This window comes from Rhea pennata, chromosome 9, assembly GCF_028389875.1.
Source record: "Rhea pennata isolate bPtePen1 chromosome 9, bPtePen1.pri, whole genome shotgun sequence".
In the NCBI taxonomy this organism is placed as follows: Eukaryota; Metazoa; Chordata; class Aves; order Rheiformes; family Rheidae; genus Rhea; species Rhea pennata.
In genome coordinates, this window is record NC_084671.1 from 12086299 (window position 1) to 12105488 (window position 19190).

Below are 19190 nucleotides of genomic sequence, written 5' to 3' on the forward strand. Positions count from 1 at the left end.
TTACCTTGATTCTTTGCATATCTTTTCCCTTTCTGAAGTCAGGAGCATTTGAAGGAAGGGTCCTTCTTGTCATTCACACCTGCAGAGTACTGTGCTCTGCTCCTTTTGGAAGTTCCACTCCTCTTTGTGCCAGGGCAGCCGCAGGAGGCAGCCCCACTCTTCCTGACAGCTCAGGGTGTTGGCGCTCTCTGCAGGGCTGGACTGTGATCTTATGGGACTTGGTGTGCAGTTGGTGACAGGCCAGGAATGGATGGGCGCCATGTGGGTCTGTATAGCCAGCCTGCTCAGGGTAGATGAGCAGAATGACCCGACAGCTGAACCTCCCTGTGCCACATGCTGAGCAGCTGGGTCAGGAGAGCAGCTGCTTGTGGCAAGCCTGTGTTGACTGTGATCACTGCAGATCTTTTTCCTAGAGCTTCCAAGGATGCAAAGAAGGGGACCCACTAGGCCTGGGTCTGTGGCATTGGCCTCTTTCCTGCCTTGACCTAGAGTCCTTTCCCCTCACATCCCTTCCTTCCTTTTTTGGGGAGTTTGTCTATAATGAAACAGGGTTTTTTACCATCTGCTTCTGTCTGTTTTGTACTGCTGAAAGCATGTCCTGTCCCAGGGTTCCTCTACCATTCAGATGAATTCCCTGTCAGGATTTAACAGAGAAACCTGCCAGAGTGACAGCTGAGTGATGAAGGCAGTGCTTGGAAACTGCTGCTGGTACCCGAGGCCGGCACGAAGGAGGAGTATGTGGCTGGAGGAGTAGTGCAGCCCTGAGCTGTTGTGGAGCCAACCACTGCGTGGAGAACAGGACCCCACAATAGCTTAGCTTGGACCCTCCCTTCTAGGGAGGGTGTGATGGGTTTCTGCAGAGGGCTGGCCCCTGTGGCTGCTGGCCAGTTCACTGCATTGATTTTGACATGTCTTTTGAGTGTTGCGCTTAGGCTGCCAGGCCCCATCATTGTGTGGGTTGCTGATGAGCTGTGGCTCACAGATAAGGTTTTATCTTACAGGTTGCAGTTAAGTAGTGAGAAGTATTCTGCATCCCATTGCTAATCCTCTGCATACTAAATGTTGTTTCTAACCCTGCTGTCATGCTCTCCTAGCTCCAACTCTGTGTGTGTGTGCTTTTTCAGGCCATATAACCTCTAGGACTTGGCGTGTGACTTGTACCAACATTCACTTGTCATCCCCCAACTCTAGGTCCACTGTGTTTTCACAGCATCCTCACATGTCTTTCCCTTGCAACTCCAAGGTGACTGGTTATATTGCACCTCTGCTTGCTGCTCCTTTTGACTGATAGAAGTTGATGCTGTAGTTTACACGTTTCTAAACAGCTTGATGAGTTTTAAAGGGAAGCTTTGGCTTGAAGTGAGTGTATTTGCCTGCCCTGCCCTGCCTTCTCCATCTTGTACCTGTTTGTGATTCAGATGCAGACATCAAGAGAAACCCAGCCTCCAGCAGGAAGTCATTTCGGTCTTCAGAGTCCATGTACGTCTTCGACTCGTAATGGGACATTTTGGTACCAAGTTCCCCTTCTTGCCCAAATCTGCTCTTCCAAACATGTCTGCTGCTATTTCACCTTGGAGTGGGCATCCCTCCCTCCCCACACTTCCTTAGGAGTGGGGTACAGCTGTGTTCTAGTCTTGAATTTGGGAAGCAGCAACTGGGATGATCAGGATCAGTCACATGCTACTTAGTCACGAGGTAGATATGATGTGGGTTAGTGAGGAGAGATCTCAATACCTCCTATTAGGTAAGAGGTTGGGGAGAGGAGCTGGCATAATTTGGAGCAGTCAGGCTTGCTCTGGCTTGCTACTGAGGTCTGAGCTTCCGCTACCTTCCCCTCTCTCAGCTGGGACACCCTATTTGCTGCTGCCTTCTCTCCAACCCTTACTGCTCTGCCATGACCCAGAGGTGGAACTGCTGAGACATAGCAGTGCTCCCCAGTTCCCTGTATGGTGCAACAAGAGCTTAAACACGAAGCACTCAGTCCTTTTTCCTAGCACTGCCCCAGGGTAGAGAGGTGGGAGTTTTGGGCAGGTAAATCACAAACCATTTTAAGCGCAGCTGCTGTGTTAATGCTCTGAAAACAAGACCCCTTTGGGATGCAGAGATGCTCTGCATGTTGGGTGAGGTGAAAAGCTTTGCTTCTGCTTGGCAGCTTCTCAGGTAGGTTAGTACTGTGAGAGCAGTTAGTCTCATACAGACACTGGCTCATACTTTGCAGTTTCCCCTGCAAACAGGGCACAAGTTTTAAGTGAGATATTTCTGTGCTTGCCTTTCTAAGCTAAAAGTTGCTTTCTAAATAGAGGTGTTTGTGAAGAGGGCATAACTCTGAGATGTCTGGTACTAACTGTCTCCTTCATTGTCTAGATCCCACTCCTTTCTCAATTCAAACTCGGCAGAGGCCGTGGCCATGGGTCTGCTGAAGCAGTTTGAAGGCATGCAGCTCCCAGCTGCCTCTGAACTGGAATGGCTGGTCCCGGAGCACGATGCCCCCCAGAAGGTAAGTGTGCATATGTGTGTGTGTGTGTGTGTGTGTGTGTGTACACATGCAGAAGGATGTCAGAGTCACTGGGACAGTTTTATGAAGGCATGCGGGCACTGTCTGGAAGTGCCAGGACAGAAATGAGATGGTAGCGAAGCACTCTGGGTGCAGAAGCATGTAGTGCAGAGAAATTCCTCTCTGGAGGGATCCCTTTCTACAGGGAATCTCTCCTGAAATCCCAAATCACTGATTACATTTGATCATTTAATCTTGAACCCATGGCTTTGCATCTGCTTGTGTCTGCTGCCTAGGAGCTTTGCTAATCCTGATGATGTCTTTGTGGTACCGTAGAAGGGAAGGATGGATTTTACTGTGGCTGTTTGTGTTTCCCTGAGGTGTGGCCTTGGCACAGCTGTGTGGTACCTTGTACAGCATGTGGTGGCCAGGATGACTGCAAGGACAGAAGAGGCAATCTGGGAATGACAGCAGTTCTGTGCGGGGTAGAGCTGGAGCAGTGGCTCAGCCTGCCACAGCTGCTCACTGGCCACTCTTGTGGAGCGTCTTGATGGGTTATTTGTTGTTGGTTTTCAGGGTCTGGAATGGTCTCTAAAAAAGCTCTTTAGGCATCCTGGCTGGTATAGGAAAAGGCAGCTTTCCAGAAAGCTCCCGCTAGTATGTTGGGAATGTACAGTCTCAACTGAGCATTGCCCATCTGGATAACATAAGCATGTTCCCCTGTGGTGTGGAGGGCAGTTTGAAGTCTCTGCGAGTGGTGCCTAACACCAATTCCCCTCCTCTGCTGAGACTGGCTGTGAAGGTAAAAGGGAGCTTTGTCTGTTGGTGCAAACCTCCTGGACAGTCCGAGACCACTCCTAGACCCTGCATGGCATCCCTGCTGTGCCTGCTCAGAGCCCTGCCGATGGCAGCACACCGATCTGGGCCTCTCTCAAGTAAACATGCTGCCAATACGTCAAATGGTTCCTTTACTGAGGCACCGATGTTGGAAATGAACTGTTAGGGCTCAGTGGGATCTGGCTGAGTCTCCTTTGGGCACCAGAGAAAAGAGCTAAGAGCTGAAGAACTGCTTAAAAAACAGGCGGTGTTTCCAGTGGTGTTGAGAGCTCCCTTAGAGCTACCTAACCCAGCCCTATGGATGAGACTTGTTCTCTGAGCCGCTTGGAGCGTGTTCTTTTCTGGTGTTTTGCAGCCATGTCCTGCTGGAGAGCAGTGCCTTGATCTTTTCCTACTAATGTTTGTCTTCCATCCTCCTTGGTGCTGAGCTCTCTGCCGAACTCTTCTGCTTGCCTATGACCTGCTCGTGCCCTGCAGCATCACAGCCTGGTGAATTAGGAGCTCAGCTCTTTGTGGGAAGCATGGGGAAACTTGTCCAGCTCCCTGGGCTGCCTGGAGAGTAGGCAGAGGGTGAAAATGCCTGAAAGAGCCCTTGTGGAGATGGATGCAGCAGAACTTGGCTCTGACACTAGAATCTCCTATAGCAAAGTGCTCAGATTCCCAGAGAAATCCTTTCTGCTGCCCCTCCATTCAGCTGTGGCAGCCTAGTTTTGGGACACATGCAGGCAGTGGGTGCCAGGCTGTTTTCCAGAGACCTGCGGTTGTAGATGCCTGTTAAGCCATGCTGTTGCATTGCCTTTGTGGTGCCAGGCAGGGATCTGACCCTCTTGCCTGCCTCTCCCAGCTCCTGCCCATCCCTGACTCTCTGCCTATCTCTCCTGACGATGGAGAACACGCTGACATCTACAAGCTGAGGATTCGTGTGCGTGGAAACCTGGAGTGGGCCCCACCGCGACCACAGATCATCTTCAACATTCACCCAGCCCCAACGTAAGGACCTTTATGGCAGAAGGCTCTCCGGGTACCTGCCCTTTCCCATCAACGCCAAATTTAATTGTTTTCTCCTTCCCGCTTAGCACGCGGGGCTGCTCTCTGCTCTTAGCTTGACAAATCTGCGTTCAGTCACCTCTGGCAGCTGGTGCTGCAAGACAGAGTCAGTGCTTGCAGTCATGCCTTTGGTTTGCACTGGGGCACAACAGGGGCTTTTCCCCTCTGAAGTATTTTCTGTGTTTGAATGGCAAAGGGTATGGCTGCCTCTGTCAGCCAGGGCTGTACCAATGCCCATCTTCTGGTGCCACCTGCTCTCAGTGCTGGACCTGTGTGTTGTCTCTTATCTCTGGGCAGGAGGAAGGTGGCTGTGGCCAAGCAGAATTACCGGTGTGCTGGCTGTGGCATCCGGACTGATCCTGGTAAGTGCTTGGACCCTGACCTGTAGTTGGAAAGTGGGAAATAACTTATGAACAAGTTGGAAACACAGAGTGGGTGGATCATGGTAGAGCTCAGCACAAGGTCACTGGGAAATGGTACGCTGTTCCCTGTGATCGTTTCTCAGGCCTTTCTCAGCTCTGCCTGCAGAGCAGCCTCCTTCCCCAGGAGGTCAAAGGATGGGGGAGGCCAAGAACAGCTGACCTGCCCTTCTGAGAGTGTTTTAGATATTGACTCACCTAAGACAAAATCATCTGTGGGGGATCCTGTAAAGCAAGGGGCTTTGCACCATTTCTTTGTGTTGTCTGGTAGGCTAAAGTGTCTACAGTGGCTGTATCCACAAATTTAGATCACAGTTTTCATGTGTCTCTCTAAAATTCCTGCTAGTTAGGCTGATGGGCCATCCACTGCTGCAGTGCTGTGGGTACAACTGCAGAGCTCTTGGAAGCAGCTGCCTTTCCTAACTGTGTAGGTAGATTTGGCTACATGTGATCGACAAGTGAGTTGTAGGCCCAGAGACTTTTTGACAGTCCATGGAGGCACTTGTAGACCCCAGTGGTGAGTGGGGGCTGCGGCTGGAGAAGGGACTGGCAAGGCTGCCTTGCCTGCTGGAAACCAAGCAATGCTGGAGTCTAGTGTGTGGCTAGGCAGAGCCTGCCTGCACCTCCGCTGATTTTTTTCAATCTCCTTTGGCTTGGCCAGATTACATCAAGCGGCTGCGGTACTGTGAGTACCTGGGGAAATATTTCTGCCAGTGCTGCCATGAGAATGCCCAGACAGTCATCCCCAGCCGCATCCTGCGCAAGTGGGACTTCAGCAAGTATTACGTGAGCAACTTCTCCAAAGACCTGCTGAGCAAGATCTGGAGTGACCCACTCTTCAACGTGCAGGATATCAATGCTGCCCTGTACCGGAAGGTGAAGTCTCTCAACCACGTGTGGGTAAGACCCTTTCACGTACATTCCTGAGAAAGGTAGTTAGGTTTGGGTGGGGTGAGCAGCTGCGTTCACTGCTCTGGTTTTGTTAGTGAGTTCTCCTAACTGCTATTTCTGTAGTGGACTTTTCTCTGAGATCTCGGAGCTTGGTAAAAGGAGCCAGGTAGCATGAGGGAACATGAGAGAGTGGCTAAGTGACTTTGTCCAGCATCAAACAGCAAGTGAGTGGTAGAAGTGGAATTAGTCTGTCCTGACATCTCCATTTGGTCCATCTCCAACTGTAATGACCTTCTGGAGAAGCTGGAGAGAGGCAGATATTTCAGTTTTTGAGGCTTAAAAACCTGTGCTCTTTCCATTTTTCCATTTACATCTTGATTCCCAGTGGGAAGGAATTTGTCAGGTGTCCAGCTGGGCCTTGGTTTACTCCTTTGAGCATGGGGATGGGTTGTTGTACTCACTCTATCCAGCCTGATGTAAACACTTCTGTACTTGGAAACAGCAGCTGAGGAGCAGCAACAGTCCTCTCACCAGAGCATGAAGTGGAGCATACATATTTAGTTAAGACCTGTGCTCTGTTTACCAGTTTTGTGTCCTGTCTTCCTTACCAGCTGCTGCGAGTCCAGCTCTTCCACATGAAGAACATGTTTAAGACCTGCCGACTGGCTAAAGAGTGAGTCCCGGAGTACAAGTTCAAGCTATTTTGCTGCCCTATGTCTGTCCCATGGCAATTTGCCATCTGTGCAGGGGGGGATCTGTGCAGACTGTGGGGAAATAGGGTCTTTCAAAGTTTATTGCAACATCTCTGTGACCTCTGAGATTTTTTCCATCTCTGACCTCTAGCACTGTTGAAGTGCTAGGGCTCCCAGGGGGCTACAAGCGCTGGTGAAGCCCAGTCCAGGGAACTGAGGAGTGCACTGGGTTCTACTTCATCAACTGCAGCTGCAGTGACTGGAAGGGAGCTGATTCAGGGTCCCGTTGGCAGCCCTCACTTCCTAAAGGCCTCCTCTGCTGTGATACATGCTCTGTACCCACCATTCCTGGGCTTGAGGAGGATTGGGATCATTCCAGGGTCTCACTGCTAGTGGCTGGATAACTTAAGATACGCTGGCTGCAAACCCAGAGCAACAAGCCTGATTCTTCCCTATGGAAGAGAACACAAACCACTGAAACCAGCAGGGATATGTGATGGGATATATGATGCGGAGAGTATCTGAAGGCTCAGAACAAGGCTGTGTCCAGAGCTGGCCCTGTTTGTGCCCCTCCTGTGCCACTCCAGCTCACTAGGAGCCTGCAGACTAAAATGTTAACTGTTCTGTCCCTGCTGATTGCTGTCAACTGTGCCAGGTCCTCCAAAGCCAGTGGCTCTCAGCCGCTCTCTGATGCTGTGGGACAATTGTGCTGCAGCAGCCAGGCATGGGAGTGGGGAGAATGAGCAGTGAGTGAGTGAGGAGGTGGGTAGAGGGAGAGACAAAGGAGAAGCAGTGGAGAGAGAGGACTGAGTTAGTGGAGTCTCTTCACTCTAAGGTCTAGCTTCTCTGCCCTTGCAGCATCCTAGACTCCTTTGATGCGGTGCCTGGCCATTTGACGGAGGATTTGCACCTCTACTCCCTGAGTGATCTCAGCGCAACGAAGAAGGGAGACTTGGTGCCTCGCTTGATAGAGCTCCTGAAAGCAGGCAGTCTGCACGTGCAGAAGTGCATGGTAAGGCCTCCTAACCTGCCTTTCACACAGCTCAGCATCCTCTGGAGCACCCTTTGGAGCGAGCTTTGCTGCGTAAATAACCAATGGAGAAGCCTTTGACTAGCAGGGCAACCACAAAGTTAATCAAGTTAACTGATAGCAGCCCCTGCCAGTTCCACAAAGTTGCCACCATGCACGTGCAGGTTGTTTCTTATCCTGGTTTGATTCTTTACCCAACACATGCTGATTCTGTCTTGCTATGTTCAGTGCTGGGGAGGGACAGTCCTGCATGGGTAGAGCAGGGCACTGTGTCCTACTGTCTAGCTCCTCTCTACTTCCCACTTGTTTTGTCAGGGAGATGAGCATCTGGCCAGTTCTTCCTCACCTTTTCTCCTTCTAGCTGTGCCAAGCCAAAGGCTTCATCTGTGAGTTCTGCCAAAATGAGGACGACATCATCTTCCCCTTTGAGCTCAACAAGTGCAGGACGTGTGAAGGTGAGCTGCTGGGGAGAAACAGGATGGGGACAGATTGCCTGGCCTGGTGATATCTCCCATTTTGTTTTTGAATGTCATTGGTGCTAACACGAAGTGCTGAGCCAAAGATGGACTCAGACAGACCAGGTGCTTCTGTGCATGACCTGTTCATCTGCACTGCTTTGTAACACCAGCCAGCATTATAATCATGTTTGGCCAGAGTTGCTGGTACGGTGGAGAGTGTAGCTGCCTTCCTGACTCTGTAGTGTGCTGCCTGCCCCAACTGCAGCCTTCAGGGTAACAGCTCTGTCCTGCAGTGAAGCATGTGCTGTTGGTCACTGCAGAGTCAGCACTATGAGTGCAGCGTCCTGGGAGCCTTCACTTTCCTTCTGCTGTGCTTATGGGAGAGGCTGCAGCTTGGACATGGCTTCCCTGCCCTAGCTTGGATGGGTGTTGTTGATCTTTTAGTGCCAACACAAAGTCCAGTTAGTTAGGGTCCTGGAAGTTTTGTCCCTGTGCCCTTCCTGCCTGCAAAGAAATCCCCAGGCCTCTTCAGGAGTGATCTTTTGTCATGCCAGTGCTAATGGCCAAGCATTTCTCTACTTCTTTGGAGCAAATTCTGAAATGCCTTGAAATGACTCCTAAAAAATGCTAACCTTGATTTGGCAAACACAGTGCCAGGGAAAAATCTGGGTAGGGTCACTGCTCCTTGGAGAGCTGGGAAAGCTTGGAAAGAGACCTTGCGAGGAGCAAAATACCTCATATGCATGCCCAAAAAGCTTTTCTAGCCATTGCAGGGTCACTGCGATGTGGCTTCTTGCTGCTTCCAGAACAGTACCATACCCCTGCACTTCTAATGCTTGTTCTGCCATGGCTTTTTTTTCAAATGTCCTCCTGGACCAGTCTAGAACATTTATCTGCAGAGTATAGAGAGCCAGGCAGTCTGTGTCGGGCCTGTGTCATCCTTCAGCTCTCAGCCACACTCTTTTCTCTCCCCTGCAGAGTGCAAAGCCTGTTACCACAAGTCCTGCTTCAAGTCCTCCCGCTGCCCCCGCTGTGAGCGACTCCAAGCCCGCAGAGAGCTGCTGGCCAAGCAGAGCATGGAGTCCTATGTCTCAGACTATGAAGACGAGCTGGAGCAGCAGGAGGCAGTGGCAGCCACATGAGCATATCACGACAGAGGAGCAGATGGTGGGTTTATTTATGCCGGTGGCCTTTGTCACTAGAGACTGAGTGGACTCTGAGCCAAATGGACCAGTGTGAGGGCTGGCTTGCTGGGTGCCTGGAGCCCTGTCTCGAAGGGATCTGCCTTCCCCTATGCAGCAGTGCTGAGCTGGGGAAGGGGGATTTTCCATCGTCTGGTCTGCTCCAGGTACCACTTACACCCACTGATGCCTTTGCTTGGGGAAAGGCAGCTGCTGCTGTCTATCCTGCAGGCAGAACATGGGCCTTTACCAAGCAGTTGCTGATGTGCCTCTCTGCACCCTTCACCTTTGGGTGCTGCTGGGCCAGGCAGGGTTGCGCTGCTAATCCCTGTGCCCTCCTCCCTGGGCAGGATCTCCAGTGGGGTCGGCACTTTCTGCTCATCAGCTGGATGCTGAAAGCTCTGGCCATGTCTGCTCCCTGGAGGGGGGATCAGCTCTCTGACTCCTTTCATCCTGTGCCCCGCTGCTGGTGTGTGTGTGTACATGGAGGGGGGCTGAGTTTTTGGGGTGACTGTGAATTTAACAGCTTCCTTTTTCAGATCTGGCTTGGGAGTGAGCAGGGAGCCTTCACCTGCCAGAGACCAATTGCTGTCACTCCAGAGCCAAGCAGAGGAGGTGCAATGGTGAAAATGCCTGACTTGTGTCTTGCCTCTCCGTGCTGTCTGTACGGGCTGCTCTCTCTCCCCTTTGCACCACGGTGTGCTCGGCAGAGAGACGCATTGCGCAGGGAGCAGCTCGGAAGTGCAGCTGCACAGGGGGACGTTGTGGCTGGGCTTTCAGGGGAGGCAGGTTTGCATGGTAGGAGAACGCAGTAAGTGAAGCAGGGGGGATCCTTGCCCAAGCGAGCTGTGCAGTGATGGGATCTAGTGCCCAACTGCTTTGCCCATCCCTTCCCCCTCGCACTCCTAGTCTGTCCTCCTAGGGGAACGTGTCCTGCTGTAAGGGTCATGTGTGACCTCACCCCTGGCAGTGGCATGAGGACCTGCCTGGTGCCCAGGTATCTTGTACCTGGGATCGTTTGGGATGTGTGCAAAGTCTGTTTTTCAGCCCTCTGGTTGCCTCTCCTGAGCCTGTGTCTCAGTTTGTTCTTTTAGGTTGTTTCCTTTTAATTTGCTGGAATTGGTTTTATTTTTTTAATATGGCTGTTTGTCTTTTTAACTGTTTGTTCCTCTGGGAGGTGGTGCTTGAAAGGCCTCCATAAGGGGCATGCAATCTGCTTGGGACTCACTGATACAAAAACCTCTAGAGCTTTTCTGCTCCCTGCAGCTTGTCCCTGAGCAGGGCTGGTGTTTGCCAGGTGTCCCCTCTCCCCACAGGTCTCCTGCTCCCTGTGGGGAGGGGGTCCCTGATTCAGGTAGAGCCTTGAGGCTTCCTGGCTGCAGTGGAGCAGGGTGGCCAGACTGCCTACTTGCAATGGGAGCGCACTTGGGAGAGGGGTTTGGGAATGGGATAGTCAAAGGGTTAATCTCTCACCAAGACAGAGCTGGCCTGCTATGACCAACGGCTCTGGGTGTCCAGACCCTGCAGCACACGGCGAGTGCTGCGTTGTGGGCCAGGTGCTCTCTTTAGGAGGTGACTCTGTGTACCATGGGGATGATTAATCTTATGGCATGGGAGGGAAGAGGAATACAGGCAGGTGCTCAGCACAACTGTAGCACGGTTGGGAAGCACCTGCCTGGTCTGACCGTCACACGTTAGGAAGAACAGTTTGGCCCGTGTACGTGCAGGAAGGGTGCTGAGGGACAGAGGGGCAAAATGCAGTGGCAGAAGGCATATGAGGGCAATAGCTCTCGCAGCATGTGCCCTTGCTTGAGGCTTGGATGTGATCTGTTGTGGGGCTGCCCCTGCTGAGTGACGGTAGAACTGTAGGGCAGAGGCTGGGATGCGGAGACCTGGCCGCTGGGCGGGCGCAAGGCGAAGCCTGGCTGAGCGAGAGGTGCTTGGAGGAGCAGGCGCCCCAAGCCTCGCTAGAGGGGGACAGGCTGTTTCACAGCAGCAGCTCTGCCTTGCTGCCCTGCTGAAGGTTGCAGAGCCCCAGTGTGATAGATCAGGCTGAGATCTTGCAGAGATGCAGCTGTGTGGGCCCAGGTGAGTGGTAGCAGCTCTCCAGGGTAGGATGCCAATAGCTGCAGTGGTCTGTTCTGTGTCATAGCTCATGGGCGCAGCCTATTCCCTGGAGAAGCTGCATCAAAAGCTGCAGATCTGGCAGGGGTCTCTTTGTGGAAATCACCTCCAGCTCTGCCCTTGTGTCTTATTAACCCAAGGGAAGAGAGGCTGGGTGCTCTGCGGCATCCGGGCAAAGCCAGGCTCTGCTAAATACCAGCTCCAGTGGGCCTAGCATGTAAAAGGCAGTTTAGCCCTCCCTCACCTGTCTTTTTTGCCTCTTCCTGCCTTTGTCCTGCTTGTTCTTCCCAGGGGAGCAGCTGCTCTTTTGCTCACTGTTTCAGCCAGTGGGCAGTCACCAGCCTGAACTCTGCAAGCCCTGGGGCTGCCAGAAGCTGGTCCCAGCTTGCCAATGGAGAGCAATGCCTTGGTTCTTGCTTGCTGTCTCTCTGTGCTGACCTCTTGTGCTGCTGTCCAGCTCAGCAGACTGCGTCAACCTCCCTCCCAGCATGTCTGAGCTGGTATCCCCCCTCCTAGGAGCTGGCTCAGAACAGGGCAACTTCAGCCATGCTGTTTTGTTTCAAGCACTTTAATGTTGTGGGACACCGGCCGAAACACTGCCCGTGACTGTTTCTAGAAGCACTGAGCATGTTTAGAGAAGAATGAGTGGATTTTGGTTTACTTCTGTTTTCTACCCGCCATCATGGGCTCTATCGGGAAGCACCGTGGGACTGGAAACCTGGCGGCGGTCTCCAGCGCAAGGTTATGCACAACACTAACAAACACTGCTGCCTTTCCCATGGCAACACAGCACTGACTGCTACGAGTAACACTGGAAATCGTCAAGGCGCGCGAGCTCTTTCTAAGTAGAGCAAGGGGCTGCCCCTGGCACTTGACTGGAGCCCTCCTCACTGGACTATCGCACAGCATAGCAATGAAAATGCCGTCCCTCATAAATTAAGTTAACAAATAAGAGACCTGTTGGTGTTGTGGCAAATTACTTTGGGTGGAATGAACCACTGGCATCCCCTCCCAAGGCTGATGCTGCAGTGCCTGTTGGCTGCATGGGCAGGAAGGGACGAGGTAGCGAGATGCATTAGCTGACAGCTGACAACAGGTAGCCACAGGGGAGCCCTGATTCTCCCAGCTTTGCTGCCCTGGGCCAGGGAGACGTGTGACTGGTGATGCATAGCTGGGGGTGGGACCCCATGGCTGGGAGGGGGTTATTGACACCAGTCATCTGGTTTGTAGCACCTCTGCAATCTGTCTGCTAGAGCAAGGACTGCTGGCAGGAAGAGTGAGCTGCTGAATAAGGGCTGCTCTATAACACGTCCCCTTTCTGAGCTTTTCTTTACTGCTGGAAAAGGGGCCCAGTGGCAAGGGCTTGGCCTGAGTCCAGCTGCCACTTCCCTGCTTGCATCTCTGCCCCACGCAGCAGGGCTCTCCCTCTTAGCAGGGCTGCATGTCTCCATAAACACCACGGACGCAGAAGATGGGGATTGTAAACTTTAAAATCAAAGGCCAGGAACTCCCTGTGTAAGGACGATGTGAAAGCCTTGCACAGCGCTCGCTCTGCATGGGCTGAAGCATGGATTCTCAGGGACTGGCAGGCAGGGAAGCTGCTGGGAAGCCTGGCAGGAGCAGCTGAGTTTCTTGAGCTTTTCCCCCAGAAACACCTTGCTCAGCTGTGGTTAAGCTAAGCTGTGGTTAGCAGCAGCAAAGGAGATTTTTGGCTTATTCCCAAGCACCGCTGCTGAAGAAGTTTTCCAACAGGACCTGGCAGGCTGAGGGGGGAATCTTGCAGACGTGAGTAAAGCTGTGACAGCTGAACTACCCCACATAAACTCTAGGAAGGGTCTAGCATAGCCACCCCAGCAGAGGGGCTATAGCAGGGGAATGATGCCAGAGAAAAGAAACCTGCAACACCCAGGCACTTGCTGCTTTCTGCAGTATCTCCTCCACGAGCACCCAAGGCAATCCCTGGTCAGAGGCAGGGTATGAGCCAGCATCTTGGCAAAGGCACTGCCTGCCCCAAGCACGGAGAGGCACAAGCAGTCGTGAGGCAAGCCTGGTCCGTGATCCTGTTCGCTTGTGTTCTGGGCACCGCAGCAGCGTTCACTTGTTGAGCTTGCGGGGGGCGTAGCGCCGCTCAAACTGGCCCACGTCAAACTTCCTCTTGCAGCCAGCGTAGTTCATGTAACGGATCTTCCCGAACACGGCCCGCTCTGCCCAGCCCTGGTCGTGTATGCCGCAGATGGACCACAGGCAGCCTGCCGGACACAGACACACAGTGTCAGCTCTCCCTGGTGCTCAGAGGTGCCTGTGTAGCCAAAGAGCAGCTGGGAGGTGGGAGCAAAGGAAAACGGGGCTGGAGCAGGGGGAGAAGGGCTGGATTCTTTGTAGAGAGCTCCCCTCGCCCTTCCTTGGCCATCAGAGGTAAGACCACCACGCCACGCCCCCTTTTGCAGCTTGCCTACATATCCGTTGGGATCCCTCCCATCCAGCTCATAGCGATCATTGAGGTAGATGGCAAACTGCAGGGCCTCTTCAGGGGAGCGGGTCCACTCTAGGATCTTTTTGGCCCAGTACATCCGTAGGAAACCATGCATCTTGCCCTCCTGGACCATTTGAAGCTGCAGAGAGAGAGAGACAGCCTGCAGGAGCAGGTCCTTGCCCATTTGCCTCTCCCCTTTGGGAGAACCTGGGCACTGCTGGAGTGCAACATCCACCTACCCACAGGGTCAGGCCTCTGCTGGCAGCCTGGTCGGAAAGGACCATGCCCAAATAAGTGTCTTCTGATCACCACAGTGGGTATCCCTCCCTGTAGCCTCACCTAACCCTTCCCAAACAGTTCCAGGATGCATCCACTTCCTCCTCCTCCTCACCTAGGAGCAGGTGAAGAGGTGGCAATACAGACATGCCCAGCTGGAAGGTCAAACCCCCCACTACCAAGTTTTAGGAGTGCTGGATTGACGTGGGTTCCAGGCAGACAGCATGGCTTCAGCCTGTCTGGTGGGGCGTGAGGTCTCAGGGAGGCTGCTCAGTATTTCAAGATGAGAAGGTGCAGGGTACTACCTGGGCAGCATTCCAGAGCGGGTCATGTGTGCTCCCCTGCTCCAGTTCCTGCAGCTCATAAAGAAAAGGCCTCTTGTCTTTAGCATGGAGCTTCAGTGTTGTTTGCGCCCAGTCGTAGGCACCTGTGAGGCAGTGGACCAGAAGCGACACTGAGAAACCTGCTCCCTGCAGGGCTCCAAGACAGAGATGGGAAAACGGGCTGCTGAGGGCACCATGCACTGGAGACACCAACCCTACAGGCAGCCCTGGAAGTAGTGGTTTCTCCATCTCTCTTTCCACAAGGCATCAGCAACTCCTATTCTACATCCAGAAGGTATCAAAGGATGGTATGCTACTGCCCCAATGGCTCCTCCCCTAGCAGAAAGGAAGGACTGCCAATTTGGGGTGACCACAGCAGGCAGTGGCCTAGCTGCCGGTGTTCCCCCACCTGGCCCCAGTGTGTTACCTTGAACACTGTCGTAGTTCTTGTTGTAGTAGCAGAAGTTGTCAGCCAGCTCCCGCCGCACCAGAGCCTCCTCCACAAAGGTGTCCACAGACTCCTTGTACTTCCTGCGGTGTTTCTGTACCTCCAGGATGGCTCGCTGGGTGGAAATCTGGCCTGGGGACCAGGGGAGGGAGCAAGTCAGGCTGCCACTCTGAGCTGCTGTGCTCAGCCCTGCTGCTGCACAGTGTCTCCACTTCTACCCTGAGCCCTGTGCACAGGGTGGCACCACATGGTGGTGAGAGCTGAGACACTCACCAAAGTGGAACCACGGTGACAGGTTGCTGAGAGCTGCCTTGTTGGGGTCATTCCGGTGGGAGCTGAAGGATTTCAGCCGCTCAGCAATAAAGGATTGCAGCATAGCCAACCCTGCAGCAGCACCGGGGGTCGCCCACTCCACCTCCTTCACAGTGTGGTCCACCTGCAAGCTGGAATAACAGGCCTCCCAAGCAACGGGCTGGGCAGCAACCAAGCAGCATGAGCACATTTGTCATATGAGAGCTGAGCTCCAAAAGCTGATGCTCTTCAGCCAGTGCTGCCCTGGATGTCCTCTCAGGACTGGCTGCAACCAGCAAGCCCCCAACCCATGCCAGCCTTCTATCAACTAGCCCAGCATCCACTCAGCACAACTGCCTCCAGTGAAGAGCTGACATGCGCTTGTTGCCTGGTAGAATGGGGTGGGAACCTGCCTTTCCCAGGGTGCCCTCAGCTCTAAACCACCTGTGTGTGACCTCAGGAAAGTCACTGTGCCCTCAAACCCCATCACTCCCCTGCCAGGATCACAAAGCAGCTGTTAAACTGTCTGGGAGTGGATGCCAGCTGGGGTGAAGGGGTGGCTCCCACTTACCTCTGCTGGGGTGGAAGGGGGGTATGGGTGTTGAATGACTGGAGGAAACTCAGTCAGGAACTCTGGGAGCTGACTGTGGATTTTGCTCCGAATGGTCCTGGCGCTGTATTCCTGTTTGGGGGAGGTGACCCAGCAGGGCACAATGTTGTGGGCATCAACCTGGGAAGCAGAACCGTGGAGGAGACTATGAACAGGAGAAAAAAGCAGTCCTGATGACGTGACTTGCAGATGATCCTTGCACTGCGCTTTCTGACAGAATGGGGTATTTCCCACTTATCTGGCTAAAGCTGGAGCATGAACAGGGGGACATGGGGCAGGACAACAGGATTGGACTGATAGGAGAGAGAATGGGAAGGTGGATGCTGCTTTTCTCTGTACATCAGAACAAGGGACAGCCCAATTAGCAATGCCTGTGATCACAGCTGTTTCATGAAAGGGAACTGAAAAGACTGGCTCTACTCCTACAGCACCAGGAAGATTAATGGGAGGGTCAGGGAGACCCAGGACAGATGTCCTCACCTCCCCTGCTCAAGTCACTCCAGTGCACTTCCACAGGTATGAAAATCCAGACAGTAAGTTTTTTCCGTATCTCACCAGCCAGGATTTTCCCCAGCCTGCCCATTCCCCTCCCAGAACGCAGGGACCTACCTGTGCAAATGGCACATCTTCCGGCAACCGCTTTCTGACGTCTTCCACCCACTGCTGGGGGACACGGAGGGGACAGAAATCTGTCACCAACCCGCCCACGCCATGCTTCACCACAAATGTGGGTAGCACATCCTTGGCGTAGCCCAGCAGCAAGTGAAAGGGGATGTTCAGCTCTGTGCACTCCTGCAATGAAGGAGAAAAGGGTAAGACAAAGTCTGGGCCTCTTAAGACCTAATCCTACCCTGATCTCTGAAGGACCGATCCTGCTCCTTCTCCAGGAGCTCTGTCCCTGCCATATCACACAGGGCCCCCCCCCACATCATATCCCCACAACGGTCCGTACCTTGGCCACCTCCTGCAGGCCTCTCAGCATGAAGCCATAATGGCGGATGGTGGCATCCAGGAATCTGGGCACCAGGCAGAAGCAGACATACAGAGGGAGCTCTTGTTTGAGGGCCAGCCGCTGGGCATAGAGGAAAGCCCAGTTATCTGCAGAGAAAGAGCATGGGGCTGTATCAGGGGGATCCTCTGCCTGGCTGAGCCTGAGTCCGAGTCTCAGTCGATCTGGGGAGTCACTAAGCTGGGGCCTTGGTTGCCTCCCCAGCCTGTTTCGTGCCTCTGTCCATCAGGGCAGGCTCAGGCTGATGTGGCCCTGCTGTAGGAGGCTGGACAAGGGGATCTCTTAGGGACTTGATGGAAACAGGTGATGAATGGCTGCAGGGAGAGGGAGGCAGTCAGGGAGGTCTGCAATGGGAATCTTGCCAGTCCGCTCAGCAGAGATCCCACAGCGCCAGCTCCAAAGGCTACCGGGGGCACCAGTGCTCAGCCTTTTGCCTGAACTGTACAGAAAACCAGTCAGGGACAGCTTTGCAGGGACCATGCACTACAGTTGTCTCTACCCAAACTCCCTGCCACATCTCTCTGTTCTGAAGGGCTCAACCCTGGGGACATTGCCAGTCACCGATTACAAGTCCTGCTCTGGAGAAGAGCTCCTCCATGCAGGGAGAGAACAGGTCTCTCACGACCTGGAGTGCTTTGTGTCTCAGTCTGCCAGCCCCTGGACAGGCTGGTTCATACCTTGTACGCGCTGGTCTCGGGACATCCAGTAGAGAATGCACTTAGCGTTGTCTTTGAGGTCAGAACCCTGTGAGATAAGACGAACCCGCTTTTTATTGTACTTGAACTCCTGCACGGATGGGGCTGCTTTCTGCCGGGCCTCCCGCACTGCCTCCTCCAGCTTCTTTGTGGCTGCCTCCTTCTTATTCCTCTTTGGAGACAAATGTGGCAACTCTGTGGCATCTGGCTCAGCCTCAGGCTCACCCCCTCCGTCTGCTTTTCGCTTCCCTTTCTTCTGGGGCATCCTCAAGACCGTCCTAGTGGGTGGACAATGCTGGGACAAATACTGCAGCCTCCAGGACCTGGACCAGGCAGTTGCAAATGAGATCACCAATCGTGCCAGAGTAGCGTGGTGATATGAAACCCCTGTGAACAGACACAAGACCTCCTCCACCATCTGCCCGAAGCTATGAGTGGAGAAAAACACTTAGGGAAGCATCCAAAAATGGCAAAATAAGAGAAGCCAGTTTGGCATGGCAGTGCAGACCCTTGGGGGTGCGCCAGGTAGACCTGAGGTACAGCCTTTGCCTACAAGCATGTCACTGGATGAGGCCACCTAGTCCTTTGTCCACTTGCCATATAACAGGGAAGATGTTAGGTGTGCTGGGGGTGATGCGGCCATACTGCCAGCAAGAGAGACCTGCTCGTGACCATAAATTGGTCAACCTAGCTTCGCTTGGACCCCTTGCAGACCTTCACGCTTAACGTTGCAACACCCTGGGGCTGCCCCCATAGCCCACCTGGCTGGGCCCTCGCTTCCCCGGCGCTGCCAGGCCCCGGCAAGCGGCCGGAGGGGTTCGGTCCCCCATCTCGGGGCGGCACTGCAGGGTTTGCCCCCTGCTCTCCACCCCCGGTGCCTGCCTGGCCGCCGCGGCGCGGGGTCCCTCGGGCTCCCTTCGCCCTCGGCTCTGGCGCTGCATTTCGCCCAGGGCCCGCAGCTACGGGGGAAACCCCTGAAGGGGGGGAGGGGGCACGGACTGGGGGGGGGGGGGGGCCCAGGGCCGAAATCCCGAGCTGGGGGCGGGGGGGAGGAAGGGAGGAGGGCCAAACCCCGATGGGGGCGCAAATCCCGACGTGGGGGAACCCTGTCGGGGGGTGAAACCCCGCTCGGGGCCCGGCCCCCGCCTGGGGGCGAAACCCTGCCTGCGCGGGACACTCGCTGCTGCCGCGGGGCGCGCCGGGGGGCAAATCCCGGCCGGGCGCCGAAACGCGGCGGGGCCGCGGGGCTCTGCGGCCAGGAGGGGCGGGCGGCGAGCGCGGGGGCCCGGCGGGGCCGGGGCCGGGGCCGGGGCCGGGGCCGGGGCCGGGGCCGGGCGCCCCTCACCTGCCTGCGCGCGGCGCTTCCGGAGCCGTTACACAACGCACGCGGCGGGGGTGGGCGGGGAAGGGGCGGGGCTTGAGGAGGGCTGAGCGGGAGAGCGGGCGGGGCTAGGTGAGGTGGGCGTGTCTCGGTGGGGTGGGCGGGGCTTAGCGGGAGTGGGCGGAGCACTCCCCGCCCCGGTCCTGGCAGCGCGCGGCGCGGCCGCGCCCTGGCAGCGTCCTCCAAAGCACCTGCCCCCTCGCAGTGGGGCTCCACCTGGCAGTGCCCCCTGGGTGCTTCTATCTACACCAGCAGCGTGCCCGCACCCTGGCAGAGCCCCCCCCCTCCCCAATCCCGCGGGAACCTGTACCCAGCAGCGTGCCCGTATTCTGGCAGTGCCTCCCAGATGACTGTACTTTGGCCGTGCACATGCCCCCTGACAGCGGCCTCGGTGTGCCCGTACCCCAGCAGAGCGCCTGTCCCTGCGCTAGTGCCCGCAGGCTGCCCGTACCCCAGCAGAGCGCCTGTCCCCGGCGCTAGTGCCCGCAGGCTGCCCGTACCCCAGCAGAGC

General features: G+C 54.8%; 2 protein-coding genes across 9 annotated transcripts in view; one reads left to right on the plus strand and one right to left on the minus strand.

Moving 5' to 3' along the window:
* The window catches only part of RUBCN (rubicon autophagy regulator), a 34112-nt gene extending 21963 nt beyond the window's left edge, over positions 1 to 12149 (plus strand). For 3 of the 7 annotated variants that reach the window (XM_062582357.1, XM_062582358.1, XM_062582360.1), the window contains 9 exons: positions 1419 to 1479; positions 2365 to 2497; positions 4176 to 4321; positions 4676 to 4740; positions 5459 to 5697; positions 6300 to 6361; positions 7239 to 7392; positions 7772 to 7865; positions 8847 to 12149. In XM_062582357.1, coding sequence (XP_062438341.1) covers positions 1419 to 1479; positions 2365 to 2497; positions 4176 to 4321; positions 4676 to 4740; positions 5459 to 5697; positions 6300 to 6361; positions 7239 to 7392; positions 7772 to 7865; positions 8847 to 9010 — 1118 coding nt within the window. In that variant the 3' untranslated portion in view covers positions 9011 to 12149. Of the gene's footprint in view, positions 1 to 1418; positions 1480 to 2364; positions 2498 to 4175; positions 4322 to 4675; positions 4741 to 5458; positions 5698 to 6299; positions 6362 to 7221; positions 7393 to 7725; positions 7866 to 8846 lie in introns of those variants that run through there. The other 4 variants (XR_009959238.1, XR_009959239.1, XR_009959240.1 and 1 more) reach the window with 4 other exon arrangements.
* Positions 11741 to 18669, minus strand: LOC134143919 (deoxyribodipyrimidine photo-lyase-like). Of its 2 annotated transcripts, XM_062582361.1 has the most exons (10): positions 18644 to 18669; positions 17281 to 17685; positions 16547 to 16692; positions 16204 to 16386; positions 15556 to 15714; positions 14967 to 15165; positions 14673 to 14825; positions 14228 to 14349; positions 13626 to 13785; positions 11741 to 13422 (listed from the first exon to the last, which is right to left on the minus strand). In XM_062582361.1, exons 2-10 carry the CDS (start codon positions 17561 to 17563, stop codon positions 13268 to 13270), a joined length of 1560 nt encoding a protein of 519 aa, XP_062438345.1. In that variant the 5' UTR covers positions 17564 to 17685; positions 18644 to 18669; the 3' UTR covers positions 11741 to 13267. The 2 variants fall into 2 exon arrangements, with proteins under 2 accessions (XP_062438345.1, XP_062438346.1); XM_062582362.1 differs by lacking the exons at positions 16547 to 16692; positions 18644 to 18669 and having other exon boundaries at positions 17281 to 17581.
* Positions 18670 to 19190: the final 521 nt, after the last annotated feature.

What these genes read in the sequence shown, in the direction of transcription:
- LOC134143919 (XM_062582361.1), bottom strand. Translation starts at nt 17,563, where the DNA reads ATGCCCCAGAAGAAAGGGAAGCGAAAAGCAGACGGAGGGGGTGAGCCT. An exon ending in GCCTGCAGGAGGTGGCCAAG is followed by an intron (nt 16,387 to 16,546) that starts GTACGGACCGTT and finishes CCTTCATTGCAG; the next exon opens with GAGTGCACAGAGCTGAACAT. An exon ending in GGATCCCAACGGATATGTAG is followed by an intron (nt 13,423 to 13,625) that starts GCAAGCTGCAAA and finishes TGTGTCCGGCAG; the next exon opens with GCTGCCTGTGGTCCATCTGC.